Source organism: Amblyomma americanum, chromosome 1, assembly GCF_052857255.1.
Source record: "Amblyomma americanum isolate KBUSLIRL-KWMA chromosome 1, ASM5285725v1, whole genome shotgun sequence".
Lineage (NCBI taxonomy): Eukaryota > Metazoa > Arthropoda > Arachnida > Ixodida > Ixodidae > Amblyomma > Amblyomma americanum.
The window spans coordinates 75,557,421-75,578,744 of NC_135497.1; the positions used below are offsets into that span (position 1 = coordinate 75,557,421).

The window sequence follows — 21,324 nt, forward strand, 5'->3', positions numbered from 1 at the left end:
CTATGAAGGTGAACACATCAACACGTGCCGAGGTATGGGCTAACAATGCATTATAACATGAGAATACAGATCTGCATGAAAGATGTTAATGAAAAAGAAGTGCGTAACAACATGAAAATATGAATAAAAAAAATTCTGACAAACAAAGAAAAGAAGGGAGACGGGGGAAAAAACCGTGTAAACGGCGGCAGAAAAAGTTAAAGGCACATTAAAACTTCTAAAACCAACTAAAATACATAGGAGCCAATGGTTTGAGAGATTAGATATAACCATCCAAATAGGATAGTTCATTCCTAGAAAGGTTAATAGATGGAGTGCTAACGCACTTGTCTTTTCTTAGGTCAATGAAAAAAGCCTCAATTACATCTCTCTCAGTCTTGTCTGGGGCCTTAGCTAGAAATTTCTGTTTCATTAAACTTTAGGTAGCAGTTTTTGCAATTGTTACAGTGTAACGGAAGGTTACCTCCAGATCTGTTCTTCAGGGTGACGTTGTGCTTGCGGGCGCGCTCATTAAAACATTTCCCGGTTTGCCCCCGGCTGCAGCAGCAGCCGCCGCCGCCGACGCCAGATGCTTAGGAAGCTGCTGTATCTACAGTGGCCTACAATGAACACCATCAAGGACAGCATCTCTCTCAGTAAGCTCCAAGCCTCAATGGGACCAACGATGGTACTTTGCTTGCTGCTGCACACAACACCCAGCTGTCCACATCAGGCCAGCACCACACCAGTCATGGAACTATCACAAAGCAAAAAGTCCGATCCCACGTGTTCAGCATTAGAAAGAGCTTCCTCGGTGCCTTAACCGAGGCTGGCAGGAACAGAGTCATAACCATGACAAACAACACAAAGAGGAAGCAGACCTGGTTTATTGGAGGACAGCCCACTTAACACCCAAAATCTTCACATGGACAATCAGAGGCACCAGGCTTGGCTGAAGGGTCCAGTCAAGAAGCAACCAGGCCCCCAGGAGTCGCCTTCTCCTGGGGATGGTGGATGTCACTTGTTCACAGAAGTGTAGGTGCGGGGCGGCAGGGGAGATGAAGCAGCCTCAGACGGCAAGTGCAAGCATGAAGTCCCAGATGAGGATGGTGTCATCCCCAGACGATGACACGATTTGAAAGTCGTCGAACTGCAGCCGAAACACTCGGCCACTGTGCGCCTGAGAGGCAGACATGGAGGCAATTAGAAACAGGCAGGGCCGAGAGCACCAACAAACTGCCCTTACCACAAGAGTGCGTAGGCAGAGAGTTCCTGCTGGTGCCCGAGGGTCCAGGACTGCAGCTAGGTCCCAAACTTTGATCTCGCCATCATAGGCACCCGACACTATGCGCTTAGTGTCAAAGCGGGTGCAGCGCACTAGCTCTTTGTGGCCTTCAAGCACTCGCAGGCAGGCGCCACATTCAATGTCCCAGAGCCTGAAAAGTAGACAGTACAATAGTTCTTTACCGAGACACAAGACAGAATAAACTACTACCGAGCTCCTCACCTAATTGTATTGTCTGAGCTGCCAGATACCACCAGCCTGTCTCGATACTGCAGACAGGCAATTCCACGCGTGTGCCCATTGAGGGTCCGTACAAACTCACAGTTTGGTGTCCCCCAAACTTTGATGGTGAGATCTCCCGAGGCGGACACCACATAACGTTCATCGAAGTCCACCACATTCACTGCAGCCCGATGGCCAACAAGCACTCGCCGCAAGTTGATCTCACGAGGGGCCACCATGTCCCAGACAGCAATGGAGTGGTCCTGTAAAAAGCAATTCCAATTGAGGGCTTCATAAAACATGCATTGGTGCAAAGCATCCGAAAACAAGGGAGTGATCCCGGAAACTTTCGCCACTGTCGTTGACAAACCGGGCATGTTATAGTTTTTCCCATGCTAAAGCCAGCACAAATTATTCTGAATTCTGCGAGCACTAGAAAAGGGGCTGTTCATACATTGACGCAAGAAATAATAAGCTACATTTTTGTGAAGTTAAATTCTCAATAAATGTCTGTACCTCCTTCAGCACTCACATTATTTTTTTAGATTAGGCAGTTTAAAGCTGTATGAACGAGATTCTGTGACAATGCTCGAAGGAGGGGAAAATTATCCCTGCTAATTTTTTTGGACTCTGCTCGCCATAAACAGGAAGATTCGAGATCTTGCCCACTTTCCGTTGATGTTCATGATGTTATGGCGACCCGAAAGCGACTCAGGCTATTGGGATGTCGCAGTGAAAGGCTCCAGATTATTTCGGTCACTTGAGGTTCTTTGACGTGCACTAACATCGCACAGGACATAGGCATCTAGAATTTCGCATCCACTGAGTTGCAACTGCTATGGCCGGGATCAAACCCGCATCTGTCAGGCCAGCAGCTCAGTGCCATAACCACTACACTACCAAGGAGGCTTTTCTTAAGAATACCCCTTTTTTTTTTCTTCTTCATCTCTAAGAACTGGCCCTTTAATGTCGCCCAAAATGTGCTAGTTAATGCCTAATAACGTGTGATCTTCTCACATCCCACTGCGTACTAAGAGGCAATGGTAGAATTGCTGGCTCTCCCCAGGCCATAAACCAACCTGCAGTGAATACAACAATGAGACAAGTACAAATGTGCACACAAATGTTCCAGTGTGCCAATTACAGTATGCAGGCCACACAGCAGCTACCACATTTACTAGGGGTGTATGAATATTCGAAATTTTCTAATAGCAAATCAAATATTCTCCCGTTACCTTCTCAAACCGAATCACAGAGTGTACATTAAACACTATTCGAAATGAAGCGAATATGAACTGAAGCTTTCTAATAGTTTTTGAATAAAATGCACGAAGTTGGAATCGGGCACGCAGCAGCTTTCTTTGACGGCCGTTTCAAAAGCAGGACCCATTCCTATGCCGCACAGCACGCTGACACAATTGATCCGTGCAATCAGAGCTGTCATGCGGTCCATTGGCGTGGTGGTGTTCATGTTCATGCATATGGCCTCCAGGACTTGGCAACACTGTAGGGCAGAGCCATGTTCAGCAAAGTCTGCCTTCACGTCCGATAGTGGAGACCATGGCTCATAACTCACATCTCTCTCATCAACTAAGATATGGCGCTACTTTGGTAAATGGCAATTTTTAAGGCGTAAGCCTTATTCGCCCTACTGAGCGAAAACCCGCCTGTTTCTGTGTATATGAGTTAACACTCAATGGAATCCTTAAAATATGGCATCCTCATACGACCTGGCAAGTGGTAGTTAAATTAATGATTGTTCAAGCCAAGTTGCTCATGAAGAGTAATCTGGATCACACAAACCCCACCAGTGGCAGCACCTGCCATCGAAGGGCTGTGGCGCACCGCTTAGCCGCTGCATCACTCTGGCAGGAGTGGTATCAGGACTCACAGGGATCTATAAATGTCAAGTCGACAATAACCTCATGCAGACGGTCGGCACATCCGAATGCAACCAGATGCAGCAGAAAGTGGGGGAGGGGGGCGCAGAACGTGGCAACATCCATCACAAAGTTAGTGCGCGGATCAGAACCGGTGCGACGGCGTGACAGCAGCGGCTTTGCGGAGTCATGCAGAGGTAGAATTGCCAGCTGCGTGGCATCAGGTTACATCTCGCCACAGCACGCTGCAATTGCGTGCACGAAATGAGCAAGCAGGCTTGCGCCTTCTCACACGTAAGTAGTCTTAAGCGTCTCTGCCGACTTTTTGATGCACATGACATGACATTCACAGAGGTAATTACTGACTTCGTGTTTAGTGCCTGATAGTGGAGATCCTGTTGAGACTTTCAACAGCTACAGTTTTAATTCCATCAATTATAGCGTTCCTTCTAGTACTGCGCAATTCCAAATGAACTTTTTTGTACGAATATTCGCATAAGTAGCGAATAATCATACAAATATTTGATTCATATTCAAGTCGAATACGATTCGGTGTAAACTACATTATTCGTATTCGATTTCGCTTCGGAAAAGTACTATCCCCACACCCCTAGTATTTACTCAATTCTAACACATTAGACTTAACACACATCAGTTTTTCTATGCTTCGATAAAGGAAAGGATGTTGTTCTCACTTGGAACAACCAACCTTTAATGCAAGCACTGTGATGTCACGATGAAATAAATGGTGCCACCACCTAACCGCCTTTCTGGCAGGTGCCTGCTCAACTGTGAAACAAAAGTCCACGCCTGTCCATGTTGGGTCTTTCTACCTCACCAGCTACATCGCCCTAACTTTCAAGACTACCGTAGCTACAGGCTTGTGGTCCGCTCAACGTCATGTGGTTCGTCACGCGGTTGGTCACGTGACCAGTTATGTGGTTGGTCACGTGGTGCGGTGCGACCACGATTGGAATGCGAGCACGGTGAAACTGCAAGTTCATGGCCAATGTAGCTTTCGCTACAAAACATTGGCAGCTAAAATATACATCTATCATGTGTCACATTTTTATAGCTTTCAGTTTAATAAACAATGAAACATTGCAGCTAATAGTGTGATGAAGCAGCTGCAGCCTTATCACTGGACAACTAATGCATTGATTGGTTTGGTTTACGGGGTTTTACGTCCCAAAGCGACTCAGGCTATGAGGGACGCCGTAGTGAACGGCTCCGGAAATTTCGACCACTTAGGGTTCTTTAACGTGCTCTGACATCGCACAGTACACAGGCCTCTAGAATTTCTCCTCCAGCGAAATTCGATCACTGCGGCCGGGGTCGAACCCGCGTCTTTCAGGTCAGCAGCCGAGCGCCATAACCACCGAGCCACCGCGGCGGCAACTAGTGCATTGAGAATAGCTACTAGGCTTTGAAGGCTGATATAAGGCTTATCACAAAGATGTGTTCCTTACTTTAGAGCAGGTGACCATCATGTCATCGTTGAAGCGCAGATGCAGCACAGCCTCACGATGGTGGATCAGGGTGTTCACCATCTCGCCTGTCTTCACATCCCACACACTGAAACACGGCAGAGATTATAAGACAGACTGCACAAAAGCTGAAGCTCTTCAGTTACACAATCTTCATGCGTGGGCACCAAATGCGGAGCAGCAGCAATTAAACAAGGCAAAGAGAAGCAAGAGGCGCCGGGTAAAAGAACAGTACAAAGCCTTAGTCATGAAAAGGGTGAAAGGAGGCTTGAGCATTTCAGAGTAGTGCAAGGAGCCAGAAAAATCACCTATACAAGGCAGCTCTGGAACTGGAAGTGTCGCGCTCTGCAGCACAAGAACCCAATTACGGGGAGGTCGTAGATAGCACAGGAGAGTCTAAAAATACATTTTTTGTCTTTAGTAGTACATGCCAAAATGATAAAATGCTTTTATCCAGAACCTCAGAGCTCTATCGGCCCCTTTGCTTTTAATTAGCCTTAAAGGGGGCTCTGAAACACCTGAGGAGAATGCGTAAACTCGCTCAATCACTGCACTGTGTTGTCATGAACACCTGAGCCAAATAATATTTCTACACTCAGCACAGGACCCACAATTCGCATCAAAGTTGGCAAGCCCTTGTCGGTTAACTTTTCATGCTTGTTTTCTCCTCCATTTCGCGCTGTTCCGTACGCAGGTTATGGGATGACTATCAGTTAATTCTTCCAAATGTCACACAGCTACCATGGCAGTGACCAGTAAGCTGCGTTGCGCCGCCAGCCTCCTAGCATGCAAAGAGTGACAAGAGAATAAATAGGGAAAGACGCTACAATGCGCATTGCTAAAATTTTTTGCTGTAGGATATTCGTACAGTGGCGAGCTTTAACATCACAGGAAGATGGTCAGGAAGCTGCTGTATCTGCAGTGGCTTACAATGAACATCATCAAGAAAAACCTCTTAGTAAGCTTAGTAACACCATCAAAGGACAACATCAGCCCCTTTCAGAGCCCCTTAAGCACTCAAAAAATAGGAAGCTTGAGGATAACAGTGTGTCATAAGGACTGCCAAGTGGCAGTTTGCATTACGCCAGACTCATGTAGGTGTCATGAACAAGATAATCACACCCAAAAACTCAAAACTTTACACATAAAACAAATCAAATTATAAACCACAAGGCAGAAACACTTTGAAACTCAGCCAGATGAAAATTCGAGCTGAAGTAGGCATGTTTTTCATCAAGTAGCTTTCCAGCCTGTTAGCCAGCAAGTTTTACAGAACTACATGTGCAAGAAACCAGCAAAATCTGGTCTAGTGGTAAGAATTAACAATGTGTACCTATCCGGTTAATGTTTCCTAAAATTTTCGAAACATTGGAGTCAGACATGCAATTAGAATAAGATACTACAATAAAAAAAGTCACTTCACTATATTTTACACTGCAAATGATGGCAAAACCTTTCTTAATTTCAGTGTAGTTCACTATTCTACTGCAGCATAAATTAAAGTGTTTTTTAGGACAGTGTTATAACTTATAAGCTGAATGCAAACAATATTTCATTCTGTTACCATTACTTGATATTGTGTGAAAAAAGTAATGACCACTAATTCGGCTTCGAACTGAGTGCATCTAATTGCATTTAAGTTAATATATTGGCATGATTTCAGAAAATACCTTGTAAGCGTTTAGCCCAGTTTCATTTACAATCAATGGTAATATAAGTTCTTTATTTTGTGTAATCTTTCCAGGTCTCGTGGTCTCTCTAATGCCAGAAAAACTTATGTTCTGTCCTTGCAGACGAATGTTCTAATGTTATTTTGTTGCTTATTCATTATGAGCATTGTTCAGTTTTTATATTTCATATTTAATGCCCTTTAATATAGTTTATATCTCCGCTGGCTCCAAAGGAATTATTACATATTTATGCATCTTAAGATGGGTGACTAACAGAAAATACAGGGTTATGGTATATACACATTTTTTCTATTTTTTCCAACCCTAATAGACATCACTGGAGACTTATTTTCAGTAACAGTGTTAACAAAGACTGCAAATGTCTTACCGGACAGTAGAATCATATGACCCAGAGATGATGACCTTGTCATCATACTGCAGACACAGCACAGCGCCTGTGTGACCTGTCAGCACCTGCAAACACACAGACATAAAAAAGCTCAAACCACCTGCAATACAAGATACCCAAATAGACGCTTGCTCACCTTGACACACTGCAAGGACGCCCTGTCCCATATCTTAATTGTGTTATCTCGCAGGCCAGACACAATCTTAGTGACATCATACTGTAGGCAGTAGACACCCTTGGAATTCTCAGAGCGGCAGTTGATGCGTTGGAGGTTGTGCCTTCCACACCTCCAGTTGTTCTCGATGCTCTCAATGTCTTGGATAATGCGTGGGTATAGACGCCTAAGAATCATGAAAAAAGACAGCAGGTTACGAATGTGCGTCACTTTTCACAAACAGGAACACATAAGATCCATCTGCTGCTCCCACCTGTAGAACATGTGGTCAGGATGGGGCTCGCCTGGTGGTGGCTTGAAGAGGTACTGCACCCAGCCCCTCCTCTCCGCTAGGCCTCGCCACAGAGGGTCCGTCGAGACTCGTCGTTCCATCAGCTTGCGCCAGAGACCTCCATCGGCTACCACGCGGCGCCATTCCCTGAGAAGACATGCCAGCCCTCATCACATACTAAGCAGCTCAATCACGAACATTTTGTGGCAATACCTTGTAGAACACAATAATTGGTGCTACTGGATGCGCTGATGTCTCCTTTAATCTAAAAAAACCACACACTCAAATTCAACCATGGCCACTAAAAGCAGCATCAAGAATATTAAGCGTAACATTTAACCTTGTGTTTTTTCCAATAAATTTCAGTTGATAGTAGCTCTAGTCCTTCGTGTCTTTCTCTTTGTGTCCCCTTTTGCAGCGCTTTCGAAAGTTTTCAAATATTAAGCGCACTGCAAAGAGCTGATACAGTAGCTGACTGATTTTTCGAACTTGCAGAATATTTCGGACTACTGAGGAACCGCCAGGCACCTCATCGAAATGCACACATATTCAGAACCAACATTTTGGACGCTGTGGAGTCGAAAAATTCTATTTTTCAGACTAAAGTAAACACAAGCATTGCTGAGAAGATCATATTTTCGACCAGCGTAGACGTGACCAGCGTAGGCGTAGACGTGGTGATGTTGCCACCACAAACAATTGCCCCTTCGCTATATGAGAGCAAGTTTCTGAATTTTTGTTTAATAGCGCAAAAAACAAAATAATATGTCTGTGTTAAAGGGAAGCTGAAGCACTTTTCGAAAAAAATGAGTTCTCTACGTCATTTTATAGCTTTTTGTCCGCTGAAAAAGAATATCTCATTCAAAAAGAGCGGAAATAAACACAAAAAGTTGTTTTTTAGAAGAAAACGCGCCACATCGCCTCAGGGCGCCGAGCGAACGCCGCTCTTGCCCGCGATTGGCCGGGACCGTCATGACGTCATCCACGGGGATCTCCGGCCGGAACCGACGGCATTGCTGCGTAGCGCGTTGCTTCAGCTGGCTTTTAAGGACTACGTTTTGGAAATTATGGATAATTCAAGCAGTGTTGAACAGTTTGGACTTTCGCCATACATGTTCGAGCCATTAGCAGCTTCAGAAAACGGCGTAACCAACGACGCTGCGGAGTGCGCCAGCAGCGAAAGTCAAGTCGCGACATTTTCACGTGTTGGAAATCTCGACTGGATGGATGGGGGGATGACAGCTCTTATTTCCGCCGGAAATGAAGGAGCCTTACTACTCACCGCCCCCGGCACGCAGCCCTGGAGGGCGGCGGCCCGAGCCTTCGTGACTAAAGGTTAACAAAGAGATTTTATCCCTTCGCGGCATCAGCCGCCAGGCGGATTGGCTTGTTCCTGCCGAGCGGGTTCTTTGCTGCGCAGCAGGGCTTCCCAGCTTTCTCTGCTGTCAATATCTTCATCGACTCCGGGGTAGTCGGCGCATTCCCATATTCTCTGCTTCCGGGTAACTGTGGAACCGCCGGACTGTCGGAACCTGAACGAGCGCGCTCAAAGCTATTCCGAAATCGTTGAGAACTATACAGACTAAACAGAAAACTGGTGCCACCGCCTGATAAGAAGCCAAGTAATAGAGAAGCTACCGCATGGCGGCGCCTGCAAGCCGGAAATTTCGTTAACCCAGTATGGGCCTTTCACGTCCTACCATGCTATAACACGAAAACCAAATCTCGACTGTTACGTATGTTTTTCGTAGTTGTATGCGCGTGCATGTTTTTTGTGTAGGTTCAAATGGCAATAAAAAAAGTAAATTGCGTCTAAACGTTTTTGTGTACCGCTGCTGCATAAAACCTGGCCACCAACTTCTTGTAACGCCTCTAAACATGATCTAATTCAGATCACCGGCAAGCTTGCACGAGTCACGCGAGGTAAAGCATTTGTCTGTTCATATATTTATAGTTACTTGCCTAATTACTCCCGAAGGCCTTTTAGAACTACAAAAGAATGCCAAACTGGATGAGTTGTAGTGGGTTCACTGCTGTACTGCAGCGCGATGAGACGAGGCTCCGGGGGGAAGCTCCCGTGTGCGCTTTCCTTCTGTCGCATGTTCGGGCTACTGTTCAACCATGACTCTTCTGCACTTACCCCCGTACGTTGTTTTTTTTTTGCATGCTAAACACGCTTTTGAACAATAATTATGGCTGCGCGTTTCGGAGCTCGCAGTGGTGCTCATCAAAACTAGTGTGCTGCGAGATATAGTTGCTGCTGTTGCGTGTCGAGATAACCGGCCGAATTGCTTGTGGCAGATATATGCGCACCGCGGCTCGACAGCTTTGCCGTTCTGACTCAAGGACAAATTTGCATGAATTCTGGCGCCATTGTTGATCGTCAGCCATGACCAAGCGCTCATGAATGCAAATGTTTGCTTTGCTCAAGCTACTAGGCTTATATAATCGGTTTTTTGTTCAGTTAGGTGCAGCTGCATGTGCTGAAAGATGAAGAGAATTGCTTGTGCTGCCGCGAGGTGCAAGCAATAAGGAAAAAGCCAAAAGGCACACAGTGCGTAACGAGCTCAAAAGAGTTTAAGACTGTGTGCCTCAAAGACAGTGCTGGAAGTGGGCTTAGCTCAGCATGGATGTCAACCAGCTGGAAAAGGCAAGCCGTTTACAAACAGGTAAGAAAGTAATATAACGAAAAGAGAAATATTGATGCACATATTTTGTGCAGGCAGCTTCGGCATGCTGCGTGCCACCAGATTGTCTGGTTAACGTGGGAGAGGCTTGGGGAGAACAACCGACGGATTCTACCACGCTGTGTGCTGAGCGCTGTTCGAAAGAAGTACCATGCCAAAACTGGTTAATATACAGGCTTCAAGCATTACAGGGAACGCCCGAACGAGAGAAAGTAAACGCCACTGGCAGAAGATTACATTGATCTGTGGTTCCGTAAAGCGCGGGCCGCAGCGAAGCAAGCGGAGCCGGACGGCCGGCCGACTCTCCGTGAATGGCGCCACTTCCGCCAGTTCTCCGTCTCTGCCGTCCCCCCACCCGGCGCTTCCGGAAGCGACAAGGGCGTGCCGGCGGCGGGTTTTTAAGAAGCGATTGCAGCTCTGTTCACGGATGGAATCGGGAAACATTTTACACACATGATTTTCAAGGTCCTTTCTTCCCAACCACAGCGTTTCATGCGATTTGAAAACCGCTTCAGCTTCCCTTTAAGAAAGACGGTATTATCCTAATCAAAATGTCAAAACAGGTAAAACAGTATTTGTTTTATTGTTATTCTAAAAAATGTACGAAATATACATCTGATACCAGCAGTCACAATTAAATTTGGTTCACCACAAGTCAAATTGTTGTTGCTGTTATGCACTTAAAGACAGTAGCTGTGCAATGAACCAAAATAATTATGATGCCATCAATTGCAACTGCGTACTAGAGAAATGACCAATAACAACAAAAAATTTGCACGATTTCATTTGTTGTGGTTCATCGCACAACTATATATATATATATATATATATATATATATATATATATATATATATATATATATATATATATATATATATATATATATATGTAGCAGACAAGGTAAATGAAATGAGTGGCCCGTTTGACAAACTTAAGGAAGCCAACAGTCACCGAAACCAAGGTGCATAGGGGAATGTTAATTTTTTTTATTAATGTGTCGTGCTTATCAGTGTGATAATAATACTTAGATTAATCTATCGCATAAAAAAATTACTTATAAAGCAGCAGAAAAAGCAACCGTGCCGCCGGTGGGATCCGAACCCATGACCTCCGAATATCGCGTCCAATGCTTTACCAACTGAGCTACGTCGACGGCTGCCCAATCTGCTGCTCTCGTGGGTATTTATGTTTACTGGGTGGAAGCGAACTTTGAGAGTGTTCACCAGCGCCACCCTCGCCCATAGCGGCGGACGTAGACCGTCCTGTAATAGCGTGAGTATGACGTAGAACGTCATCTAACGGCGAGGGCGGAAACTGTGCAAGAGCCCTCTTATGCTACCTATGGCATCAAGACTGCCAGAACCGAGACCCTCGTTAAGCTATTAGCAGACAAGGTAAATAAAATGAGGGGCCCGTTTGACGAACTTATTAAGGGAGCCAACAGTCACCGAAACCAAGGTGCATAGGGGAATGTTAATTCTTTTTATTAATGGGTCGTCCTTATCAGTGGGATAATAATACTTAGATTAATCTATCGCTTAAAGAAAACTACTTATAAAGCAGCAGAAAAAACAACCGTGCCGCCGGTGGGATCCGAACCCACGACCTCCGAATATCGCGTCCGGTGCTCTACTAACTGAAGCTGGTGAACACTCTCAAAGTTCGCTTACACCCAGTACACATAAATACCCACGAGAGCAGCAGATTGGACAGCCGTCGCCGTAGCTCAGTGTACACAAAAGGACACAAGTGTACACAAGGCACACAAAAGGACAGACCTTTTCTGTCCTCTTGTGTGCCTTACGTCTCGTCTTGTTCGCACAGTATGTACTCAAATGCCACACACCAAAGTGCAAGTCGTTTAAACTCCACTATATTTGTAGCTCAGCTCCTGCTCGCCTTAAGTTTTCATGATTTTTCTCGAGTGGCCGCTCACTTTTTTTCTTCTGTTTTTGCGGCACCAGTAGACCAGAAGGCAGATTTCAGACACAAACCAAATTTCAAGGGTTGGTAACCTGACATTACTATCCAACGTGTTCCAAATATCTTGCATTGCTTTTGTGAGCGTTTTAGTTATTAAATGCAAACAGAAATAGACATATATGCTGATTGTAAGGCTAAAGAAGAAGATGCGTCTGATGATTTGAAAAGACGAAGACGAGGTGACAGTGTTCTCGAGAGTTTTTGCCAGCGCTACGCTTGTGTGTCTTTTGCCGATCTGACCCCAGACTGCTGCCGTTGCCGTTCCCGTCGCCCCAGTACCTCGTAACAAACCCCCCGTTACATTTGGTGGAGGTGCGGGGTAAAAACATCGGCCCTGGAGCTCCGTAGTCGTGCTCTCCCGGCACGCACGATGCCTGAGGACGTCCAACACCAGGCCGTACAAGTGGGCCAGGCTGTCATCTGTGCCGGCTCTCTTCGTCAACGGGACCCGACCATTTTCAGCGGGACTGACGAGAACGATGTGGAAGATTGGCTCACATCGTACGAGCGGGTGAGCGTATACAACAAATGGGACGATGTGACGAAGCTAAACAACGTCACCTTTTATCTCGCCGGTGTGGCTAACCTCTGGTATCGCAACCATGAGGCAGATATTCAAACCTGGTCCATTTTTAAGACTAAATTTGCAGACGTATTTGGTCGACCGGCTGTCAGGCAACTCCGAGCCGAACAGCGATTGCGTGAACGATCTCAGCAGGCTAGTGAAAGCTTCACTAGCTACATTGAAGATGTCGTCGACTTGTGCGAGCGGGTCAACGCTCGTATGTCGGAAGCCGACAAGATCCAACACATCTTGAAAGGCATCGATGACGACGCTTTTCAGATGCTTCTAGCGCGCGACTTGCGTACCGTTGCTGAAGTCGTCACGCTGTGTCAAAGCTTTGAGCAGTTGCGCAAGCAGCGGATTCTGACACGCCAGCGGCCACAGCAGGTTGAGTCGCTCGCTGGGCTCACGCCTGCTCCTGACCCCTCGCTGCTACAGCAGATTAAAGACTTCGTGCGGGAAGAAGTGCACGTCAACTTTCCTTTCTGCCGAGCGCTCACGACCGACCGTCATATCTGACTCCAGCGCTCCGACAAACAATTCAAGAGCAAGTTGCTGAGGCTCTTCCACCGGCTCATCCGTCACCACCTGTCACGGTTCCGCTGACATACGCTGACGTTGTCGCCAGACCACAACCTGTGGCGGCTCCGCTCACATATGCCGAAGCCGTCGCGAGACCGCCTCCTGTCGCGGCTCCAGTGACATATGCCGATGTCGTAGCAAGACCGCAGCCGCCAATCTATAGTGCGCCTCCGGCGCATTTGCGAGGGCCAGTGGCTTACCGACGACCTACTCCAAGGGTCAGCGATTCCTGGCGCACAACGGACAATCGGCCGATTTGTTTCTTTTGTTGTCTCCCAGGTCATGTAGCTCGGCATTGCCGCCGTCGTCTCCCGGACGCGGAAATTCCTCCCCAAGCTCCTGGGTACTGGCCCCCACCGAGTCAGTACTCTGTACCAGCTGCGCCGCCGCAAAGTCGTACTTCCTCGCCGGACCGTTCTACCCTCTCCAGCCGCCGGCCCTCTTCTCCACGACGCCGGTCTATTTCGCCTATGCGACGTCGCTCCACCGCTAACCAGGAGGAAAACTAGGCGCTGCAGTTCCTGAGGCGAGAACTGCGTCCACAACGAACTTCGAAAGGCCTCATCCGTCAGCCGCTAACCTCATTGAAATTTCCGTCGACGGCGTTTCTGTCATGGCGCTTGTCGACACTGGTGCTGCCGTTTCCGTCATGGACGCAAAGCTGTGTAGTTCTTTAAGAAAAGTAACGACGCCAATTGCTGGACTCTCACTGCGCACCGCCAGCGCTCAGAACATCCAGCCGTCAGCAGCGTGTACCGCTCGCGTTGTAATCCAGGGGACCATTTATGCCGTCGAATTCGTCGTACTGCCCTGCTGTTCTCATGCTGTTATCCTGGGCTGGGATTTCCTATCGCGCCATGCTGCTATCATCGATTGTGCTCGAGCTGAAGTCGAGTTCTCTCACCTGCCCGAAGCTGTCTTGGACACTGCCCCTCCTGGTGCCTGTGTTAAGGCCCTAGTTGCCGAAGACATTGACCTGCCTCCCTGCTCTTCAGTCCTCGTACCCCTCTCTTGCGGCCCTCTTCGCGACGACACTGTCCTCTTCACTCCGTCCCCTATCTTTCTGCACCGCAAGTGTCTGCCTCTGCCATACGCTGTACTGACTATATCCGCTGGCCTCTCCGTACTGTTCGTGTCTAACCCATTCTCGTTCCCCAACACCTTGCGCCTAGGTGAATGTCTCGGCACGGTACAACCATTCGCGTCTCTGCTCATCCGCGAAGAGACGGACGACGCGCCGCACCTCTCCATAGCCGCACTCAGCCCACCTACTGCTGCGCCCGATCCCTCCTCAACCGAAGCATTCCTTCGCTCCATCGACGACAACCTTCCAGCGCCGCAAAGGGCACAGCTTCTCACTTTACTTAATCAGTTTCGCTCATCATTTGACTCACATCAAAGTTCCTTGGGCCAAACTTCCACTGTCACCCATGCCATCGACACAGGTGACCACGCACCGCTGCGACAACGTCCCTATCGTGTGTCTATCGCCGAGCGCCAAGTTATTGAAGACCAAGTCGACAAGATGCTCCAGAGCGGCGTCATTCAGCCCTCAAGCAGCCCATGGGCGTCGCCTGTGGTGCTCGTCAAAAAGAAGGATGGCTCCATACGCTTCTGTGTAGATTACCGCCGCCTTAATAAGATTACGCGCAAAGATGTCTATCCCCTCCCGCGCATAGACGACGCTCTGGACTCTTTGCAAGGGGCCGAACTCTTTTCATCTCTTGATTTGCGTTCCGGGTACTGGCAAGTTCCTATGAAAGAAGCCGATCGCCTCAAAACCGCCTTTGTGACACCGGATGGCTTGTATGAATTTACGGTGATGCCCTTCGGGCTTTGTAACGCCCCCGCGACTTTTGAGAGGATGATGGACACCATTTTGCGCGGACTTAAGTGGAAGACATGCCTTTGCTACCTCGACGACATTGTGGTCTTTTCCCCGGACTTTGACACCCACCTCTCCCGTTTGAAGCACGTCTTGACCTGCCTCTCTGACGCCGGCCTGCAGCTGAACTTAAAAAAATGCCGTTTTGCCGCTCGTCAATTAACCATCTTAGGTCATGTTGTCTCTAAGCAGGGCGTCAGTCCCGACCCAGCGAAACTTCGTGCTGTGGTTGACTTTCCCAAACCTACCTCCATCAAAGACCTGCGCAGCTTCCTGGGTTTGTGCTCATATTTCCGCCGGTTTATTCGCAACTTTGCGTCCATTGCTGCGCCTTTGACTCAACTGCTGTCTGGAAGTGCGGATTTATCACTGTGGTCCCCAGCGTGCGACGACGCATACACCACCTTGCGCCGTCTCCTCACGGCGCCGCCCATTCTGCGCCATTTCGACTCGGCCGCTCCTACCGAAGTTCACACGGACGCCAGCGGTGTTGGCCTCGGCGCTGTCCTCGCCCAACGAAAACCTGGCTTTGACGAATACGTCGTTGCTTATGCTAGCCGCACACTCACACCAGCAGAACGCAACTACTCCGTAACTGAAAAAGAGTGTTTGGCGATTGTATGGGCCCTCGCGAAGTTTCGACCGTACATTTATGGGCGCCCTTTTGACGTTGTGACCGACCACCATGCGCTCTGTTGGCTTTGCAACCTGAAAGACCCCTCCGGCCGCCTCGCTAGGTGGGCCCTTCGCTTGCAAGAATATGATATCCGCGTCGTGTATCGCACCGGCCGCAAGCATCAAGACGCCGATGCACTGTCACGCTGCCCCCTTCCAGCCGAGATCGCCAGCCTTTCCACCTCCGACGCTTCTCTGCCCTTGCTTCGCCTCAGCGACATGCCTTCAGCGCAACGCATGGATCCCTGGATCGCTTCCCTTCTCGACTTTCTCGCCAACCCGACGGCTGCTTCACCGTCACGTGCGCTCCACCGCCAAGCTGCCCATTTTGCGATCCGTGACACCCTACTTTATCGCCGTAACTACAACTCCGAAGGTCGCAAGTGGCTGCTCGTTATTCCACGTCACTTACGCTCGGAGATATGCGCATACTTCCATGCTGCCCCCCACAGCGGTCACGCGGGCGTTTTCAAGACCTACACCCGCATACGGCTGCGCTACTACTGGCGCGGAATGTACACCTTTATCATGAAGTACGTGCGCGCATGCATTCCCTGCCAACGTCGCAAGACACCTCCCCATCGTTCTGCTGCTGAGCTGCAGCCGTTACCATGCCCTCCACGCCCGTTCGACCGCGTTGGCATTGATTTATACGGTCCGCTTCCGTACACTGCAGACGGCAACCGTTGGGCTATAGTAGCGGTGGATCACCTTACACGATATGCCGAAACTGCTGCCCTTCCGGCTGCCACAGCGACGGACGTCGCCTCCTTCATTTTGCACCGATTCATCCTTCGCCACGGTGCACCTCGTGAACTGCTCAGTGACCGAGGCCGCGTGTTCTTATCTGAGGTGGTGAAGGCGCTTCTCAAAGAGTGCAACACGATTCACCGAACTACCACCGCCTATCATCCGCAGACCAATGACCTCACTGAGCGCTTTAACCGCACACTCGGAGACATGCTCTCCAAGTACGTCGCTTCTGACCACACGAATTGGGATCTCGTCCTTCCGTACGTTACTTATGCGTACAATACCGCTACGCAGTCTACCACCGGATTCTCTCCTTTCTTCCTACTTTACGGCCGCCAACCCTCTGCTACTATCGACACTATCCTCCCTTACCGCCCTGATGAATCCGAATATCGGCCTGTTTCCGACGCCGCGCAACACGCCGAAGCCTGCCGCCAAATTGCCCGGTCACTCACCACTGACACCCAGCATCGCCAGCGCTCCCGCCTCGACCAAGACCAAACCCCACCGAACTACACTTCTGATGCACTTGTGTGGCTCTGGATCCCTTCAGGAACTCCCGGTCTCTCCTCAAAATTTCTTGCGAAGTACCATGGTCCCTACCGTGTGCTGGAGCGCACCTCTCCGGTTAATTATATCGTGGAGCCCCTCACGCCGTCTCCTGATCTCCGCCGCCGAGGACGGGAGACCGTTCATGTCCAGCGCCTCAAGCCCTACTACGACCCCGCCGTCTTGCCATCATCCTAAGTCGCCAGGATGGCTCCTCTTGTCCCCGGGGTGATTGTAAGGCTAAAGAAGAAGATGCGTCTGATGATTTGAAAATACGAAGACGAGGTGACAGTGTTCTCGAGAGTTTTTGCCAGCGCTACGCTTGTGTGTCTTTTGCCGATCTGACCCCAGACTGCTGCCGTTGCCGTTCCCGTCGCCCCAGTACCTCGTAACAAACCCCCCGTTACATAATAAACAATCACAAGTCTAAACTTGAAAATTAAGATGAAAAATAACTACTAATAATGAAAAAGTTAGGTTTTTATTTAGCTGGAAAACTTTAGTTTCAGTTTCGCGAGATAAACAGGGGGTTACAACTTTGGCTGCATCTCTGTAACACTCAATGAGGAATTAATGTTAATTATGTGGGAAAATTTAAAAAATTAAATTTTATCAAAAATATGGCTTTTTAAAAGTGTCTTCACATTTTAAACAAGAACACGCCCACATGCGCGCACACACACACAAACCGCCACCAAACGATCCATCAGCGCCTGCAGTACGGCTGCCGCAGCTCGGCGATTTGACAAGCCTACATCGCATGGTGCCATCTATCTGCATTCAAAGGAAGCACGAGCAGCGGCGAACAAAATCTGGTCACGCTGCTGGGCGGAGTATCAAGAAACATCTAAATATATGCTTACACCATGCTCTATTACTAAACTGTCAAATTATTGTCTAACAGGTGAGATTTATGTTAGTTTTCGGTGCAGCGCTTTTGCCGGCGTGCTGTCGCCATCGCCTTCCTTGATCATGGTTTCCAGCATTGGAATACCAGAAAACAGGCATATCGACTGACCGAAAAATTTTGGCAATAATCTACAGCGTTTCTAACAAAACAGTTGTGGAATCGAGTACCATAGACAACGTCTTCCATTGCGTCAAAAAGTACTGGATGCTTAAAATTCAGTTGCCAGTCCCTTTAACCGACTTAACAGACAGAACCCTTCGAAACACCCATGTGAAACAGGTGCAGCCCAAAATCTGCTATCATGGCACCTTTAAAGGGGCTCTGAAACACCTTCCGGAGAGGTACATAAAGTAGCTCAATCACTACATTCTCTCGTCATGAACACCTGAGCCAAATAATACACTTCTACGTGAAGGAGAGCCCACAGTTGAGCGCGAAAGTTGGAGTCCTTTCTGACAACCTTATCATGGTCGCACACTCCTGCGTAATTCAGTTCAGAGATGGCTTTTGGTTTAGTCCTTTCAAGCGTCATGCAGCTACCATGACCGCTGCTGGTCAGCAGCGTGCTCCGACTGGTCAGAAAGCTCCCTCCCACCCCCCCCCCCCCCCTACTGGGGAATTCCCACATGCATCGACGATGGGGCCGGCGGTGCCGCCTTTGAGCTTGCAAAAAGTGACAATGAGAGACGTAAATGCACGAATACGCCGGAATTCATATGTCAGGAATACCGCACATTCGTTCCGGGCCCCTTTAATGTGCTAATGAACTGTACCTTACATGAAAAACAGTATGACACATCTTGTAAACTCGAGCAAGAGCAAGAATGGAAAGTTTGTGTCACTAATAGCTGGCTGACGTGTGCACAGAGCATGCCATTCCTGCCCGAGTTTAGCAAAAAGGGTCCATACCTGCATACTGCCTCAGCAGCACACAAGCTGCGTGCATCCAAGTAAGACAGAATTGCTTCAGCAACGTGGTCCAGCCTGGACAAGAAACGAGATAAATCACATTAGAAGTGAAAAGTTAAAAAACGTTTATTTTCAACCACATGGCATCAACAACAATTCACTTATTGTCGCCTAACTTCAATCTCTGAGCGAAGCCAATGCGCAAACGAATTGAAGTAGATCCCTCTTCGCTACAGATTGCAACAAACTACTCCGGTGACTTTGTATTCTGTTTTCAGTTTCTCCCAAATAGGTACTCTGAAGATGCACTTTAAGTGTAAGTGGCCTTATGATTAATTGACAAACATGCATCCTCACAAAACTTTTTATAAACAACACTTCTGTGTCAAAAAGGGGCTTGTACTATGAGCTGTTGCTAGATGATGAACTTATATTCAGGCCAGTGACTATCTGTATAAAGTCAAAAAGATGCAGGCACTTCATGAACACCACTTCAATGCTGAACATTTCCATAGCGATCCTAGCTGTGGCTAGCGGCTTGTTTGCTACACACAAATGCGATAAGCGGCTGCAAAAAGTGTGATGAAGTGAACACACCCGCAATCACTGGCACACGTGCTGGTCACTACCAGCAGGAAAAATTATAATGTTCAGAAAGCCAAAATTACCACAAACAGACAAAAAACCTTGTTCACACAGTGAGGGACACCTTACAAAAGCAGTAAACAGCAACGATAAAAGGCACTCTGAACGAATATGCAGCGATAAAATATGCACAAAGTTGAATACACTGAACACTGACATTACCAAATGTTGTGCAACACAAAAAATGTTCTATTTCTGGCACTGCCCATTCTCTTCCACTCCATATCTCATTACAGTAGTAAGAGCTAGCAGGAACAAAAGAGTGAAATCTCTCCTGCCCTAAGCACCATACATTTTTCCCACCAAAAATTCTTATTGCTACAATGCCAAGGCAATGCTATACCCTGTTCAAGTCAGCCTTCAAGACACGTGACAGGGTAAAGCTACATTTTGCTTGCTAACAATGTTCAACAATTCAGCAGCTGCCCTTCTGCACAAAGCCCAGTATTGCAGAGCAGAGAAGCACATACCCCTTCTTTGGCAGTAGGGAGATGAAGTCTCGCTGCAGCATCGGCATCAGGAAAGTGCTGATGCGTGAATGTTGGCATTGAGACATGCGTGCAAGCAGCGCCTCAACAAACTGAGTCTGCACTTCTTCTGGCCAGGTATCAAAAGAGACGAGGCAGCGCTCATGGTCAGCCTGCGATGCTGCATGCCGGGAACCGTCCCACTGCATTGTTTTGTGGACTCGCAAAGCTGAGTGGCCTGCATCCGAGAGAATGAAGAGTCAGTAACGCTCCCATTGACAACAAGTGTGCAAGCTTACTCCCTGCACGAAGTTGAGCAATGCAAGCTTGTGTACACTGATGTGGTAACACAAGGAATTGTAAGCTTAAAGCCCCTCTATCCTTCCAAAGTAACGACATTATTAGATGTTGCCGCTGACCCCGCAGACTCTAGTGCTTCCTCCTTGCCCCCTCCTGTCATTCCAGCCCCCTCAGTTCCCCCATTTGCAAAACTCCTGTCATGTGGAAGTGCGTGTTTTTGTTTTCTGCAGGTGGTGAGAGCATTGCCCACGCTTTTTATTTTTTTTCTCTCCTGCACGTGCAAATCGCCATTGCCGTGCCAGTGCGACTTGAATGCTCCAAGTGCAAGCGGACTGCAGCTGACGCTGAGTGTTTAGCGAAAAAACTACTAGAACTTGGTTGGGGTGCTGTGCTACCGTGCCTTCGGTTGTCATAACTGGGAAGGTGAAGACAGTGTACTTTTTGTACAATATCGGCAAGTGCAACGCCGCAGGGAGAAATGTTTACCTTCATTAGATCGAGCAAGCTGACTCAATGCGGCAGGAACGGCACGGCTTAGTGAAGTGTTACTGCTTTCCATTCCCTCTTTGTTTAATCTGGCATCCGCATGCCAGTGGCTCTTTCAAACTTGTGTGTTTGCGTATGGAAACACATTATACGGGCTTTTTTGGGTGTTTGTTTAATAAAGAAGTTTTCAATGAGCGCTCACCCTGCTTCATCAAAGCCATCTAGCTGTCAAAATGCTCATACCAGAGACTGGCTTTAGTCGTTAAACAGACTTTATGTGGACCGTCTTTCCAGCTCCACCATAATTTACGGCATCATATTTTCAGTTATAGAAGTCTCACAATTCTCCTCGCTCCAACGTTGGCACAACGTTGCTGCACAGTCGCGCATATGTGCGAGGCATTACTAGTAAAAGGCTACAAAGGACAACTGGCCCCCCTCCAGGCTCAGGTTTCTTTCTACTACTTATTTTTACTGTAAGCCGAGTCACTGCCACTACTATTGTTTGACATCAGCAACCATCCTCATTCAGTTGCGAAACATTCCGGG

General features: G+C 48.0%; 1 protein-coding gene across 1 annotated transcript; it reads right to left on the reverse strand.

The window, feature by feature from the left end:
- Positions 1 to 1,027: 1,027 nt before the first annotated feature.
- On the reverse strand, positions 1,028 to 20,198 carry LOC144133404 (uncharacterized). The gene is made up of 9 exons (XM_077666491.1): positions 19,993 to 20,198; positions 18,878 to 18,952; positions 7,361 to 7,525; positions 7,069 to 7,273; positions 6,912 to 6,997; positions 4,836 to 4,941; positions 1,487 to 1,749; positions 1,226 to 1,415; positions 1,028 to 1,159 (listed from the first exon to the last, which is right to left on the reverse strand). The coding sequence occupies exons 1-9, from the start codon at positions 20,196 to 20,198 to the stop codon at positions 1,049 to 1,051; spliced, it is 1,407 nt and encodes a 468-aa protein (XP_077522617.1). The 3' UTR covers positions 1,028 to 1,048.
- Positions 20,199 to 21,324: the final 1,126 nt, after the last annotated feature.

Coding starts and splice junctions, on each gene's coding strand:
- LOC144133404 (XM_077666491.1), bottom strand. CDS start 20,198: ATGCAGTGGGACGGTTCCCGGCATGCAGCATCGCAGGCTGACCATGAG. Junction 18,953..19,992: donor TCCCTACTGCCAAAGAAGGG/GTATGTGCTTCT, acceptor TTTCTTGTCCAG/GCTGGACCACGTTGCTGAAG. Junction 1,416..1,486: donor AGCTCAGACAATACAATTAG/GTGAGGAGCTCG, acceptor TCTACTTTTCAG/GCTCTGGGACATTGAATGTG.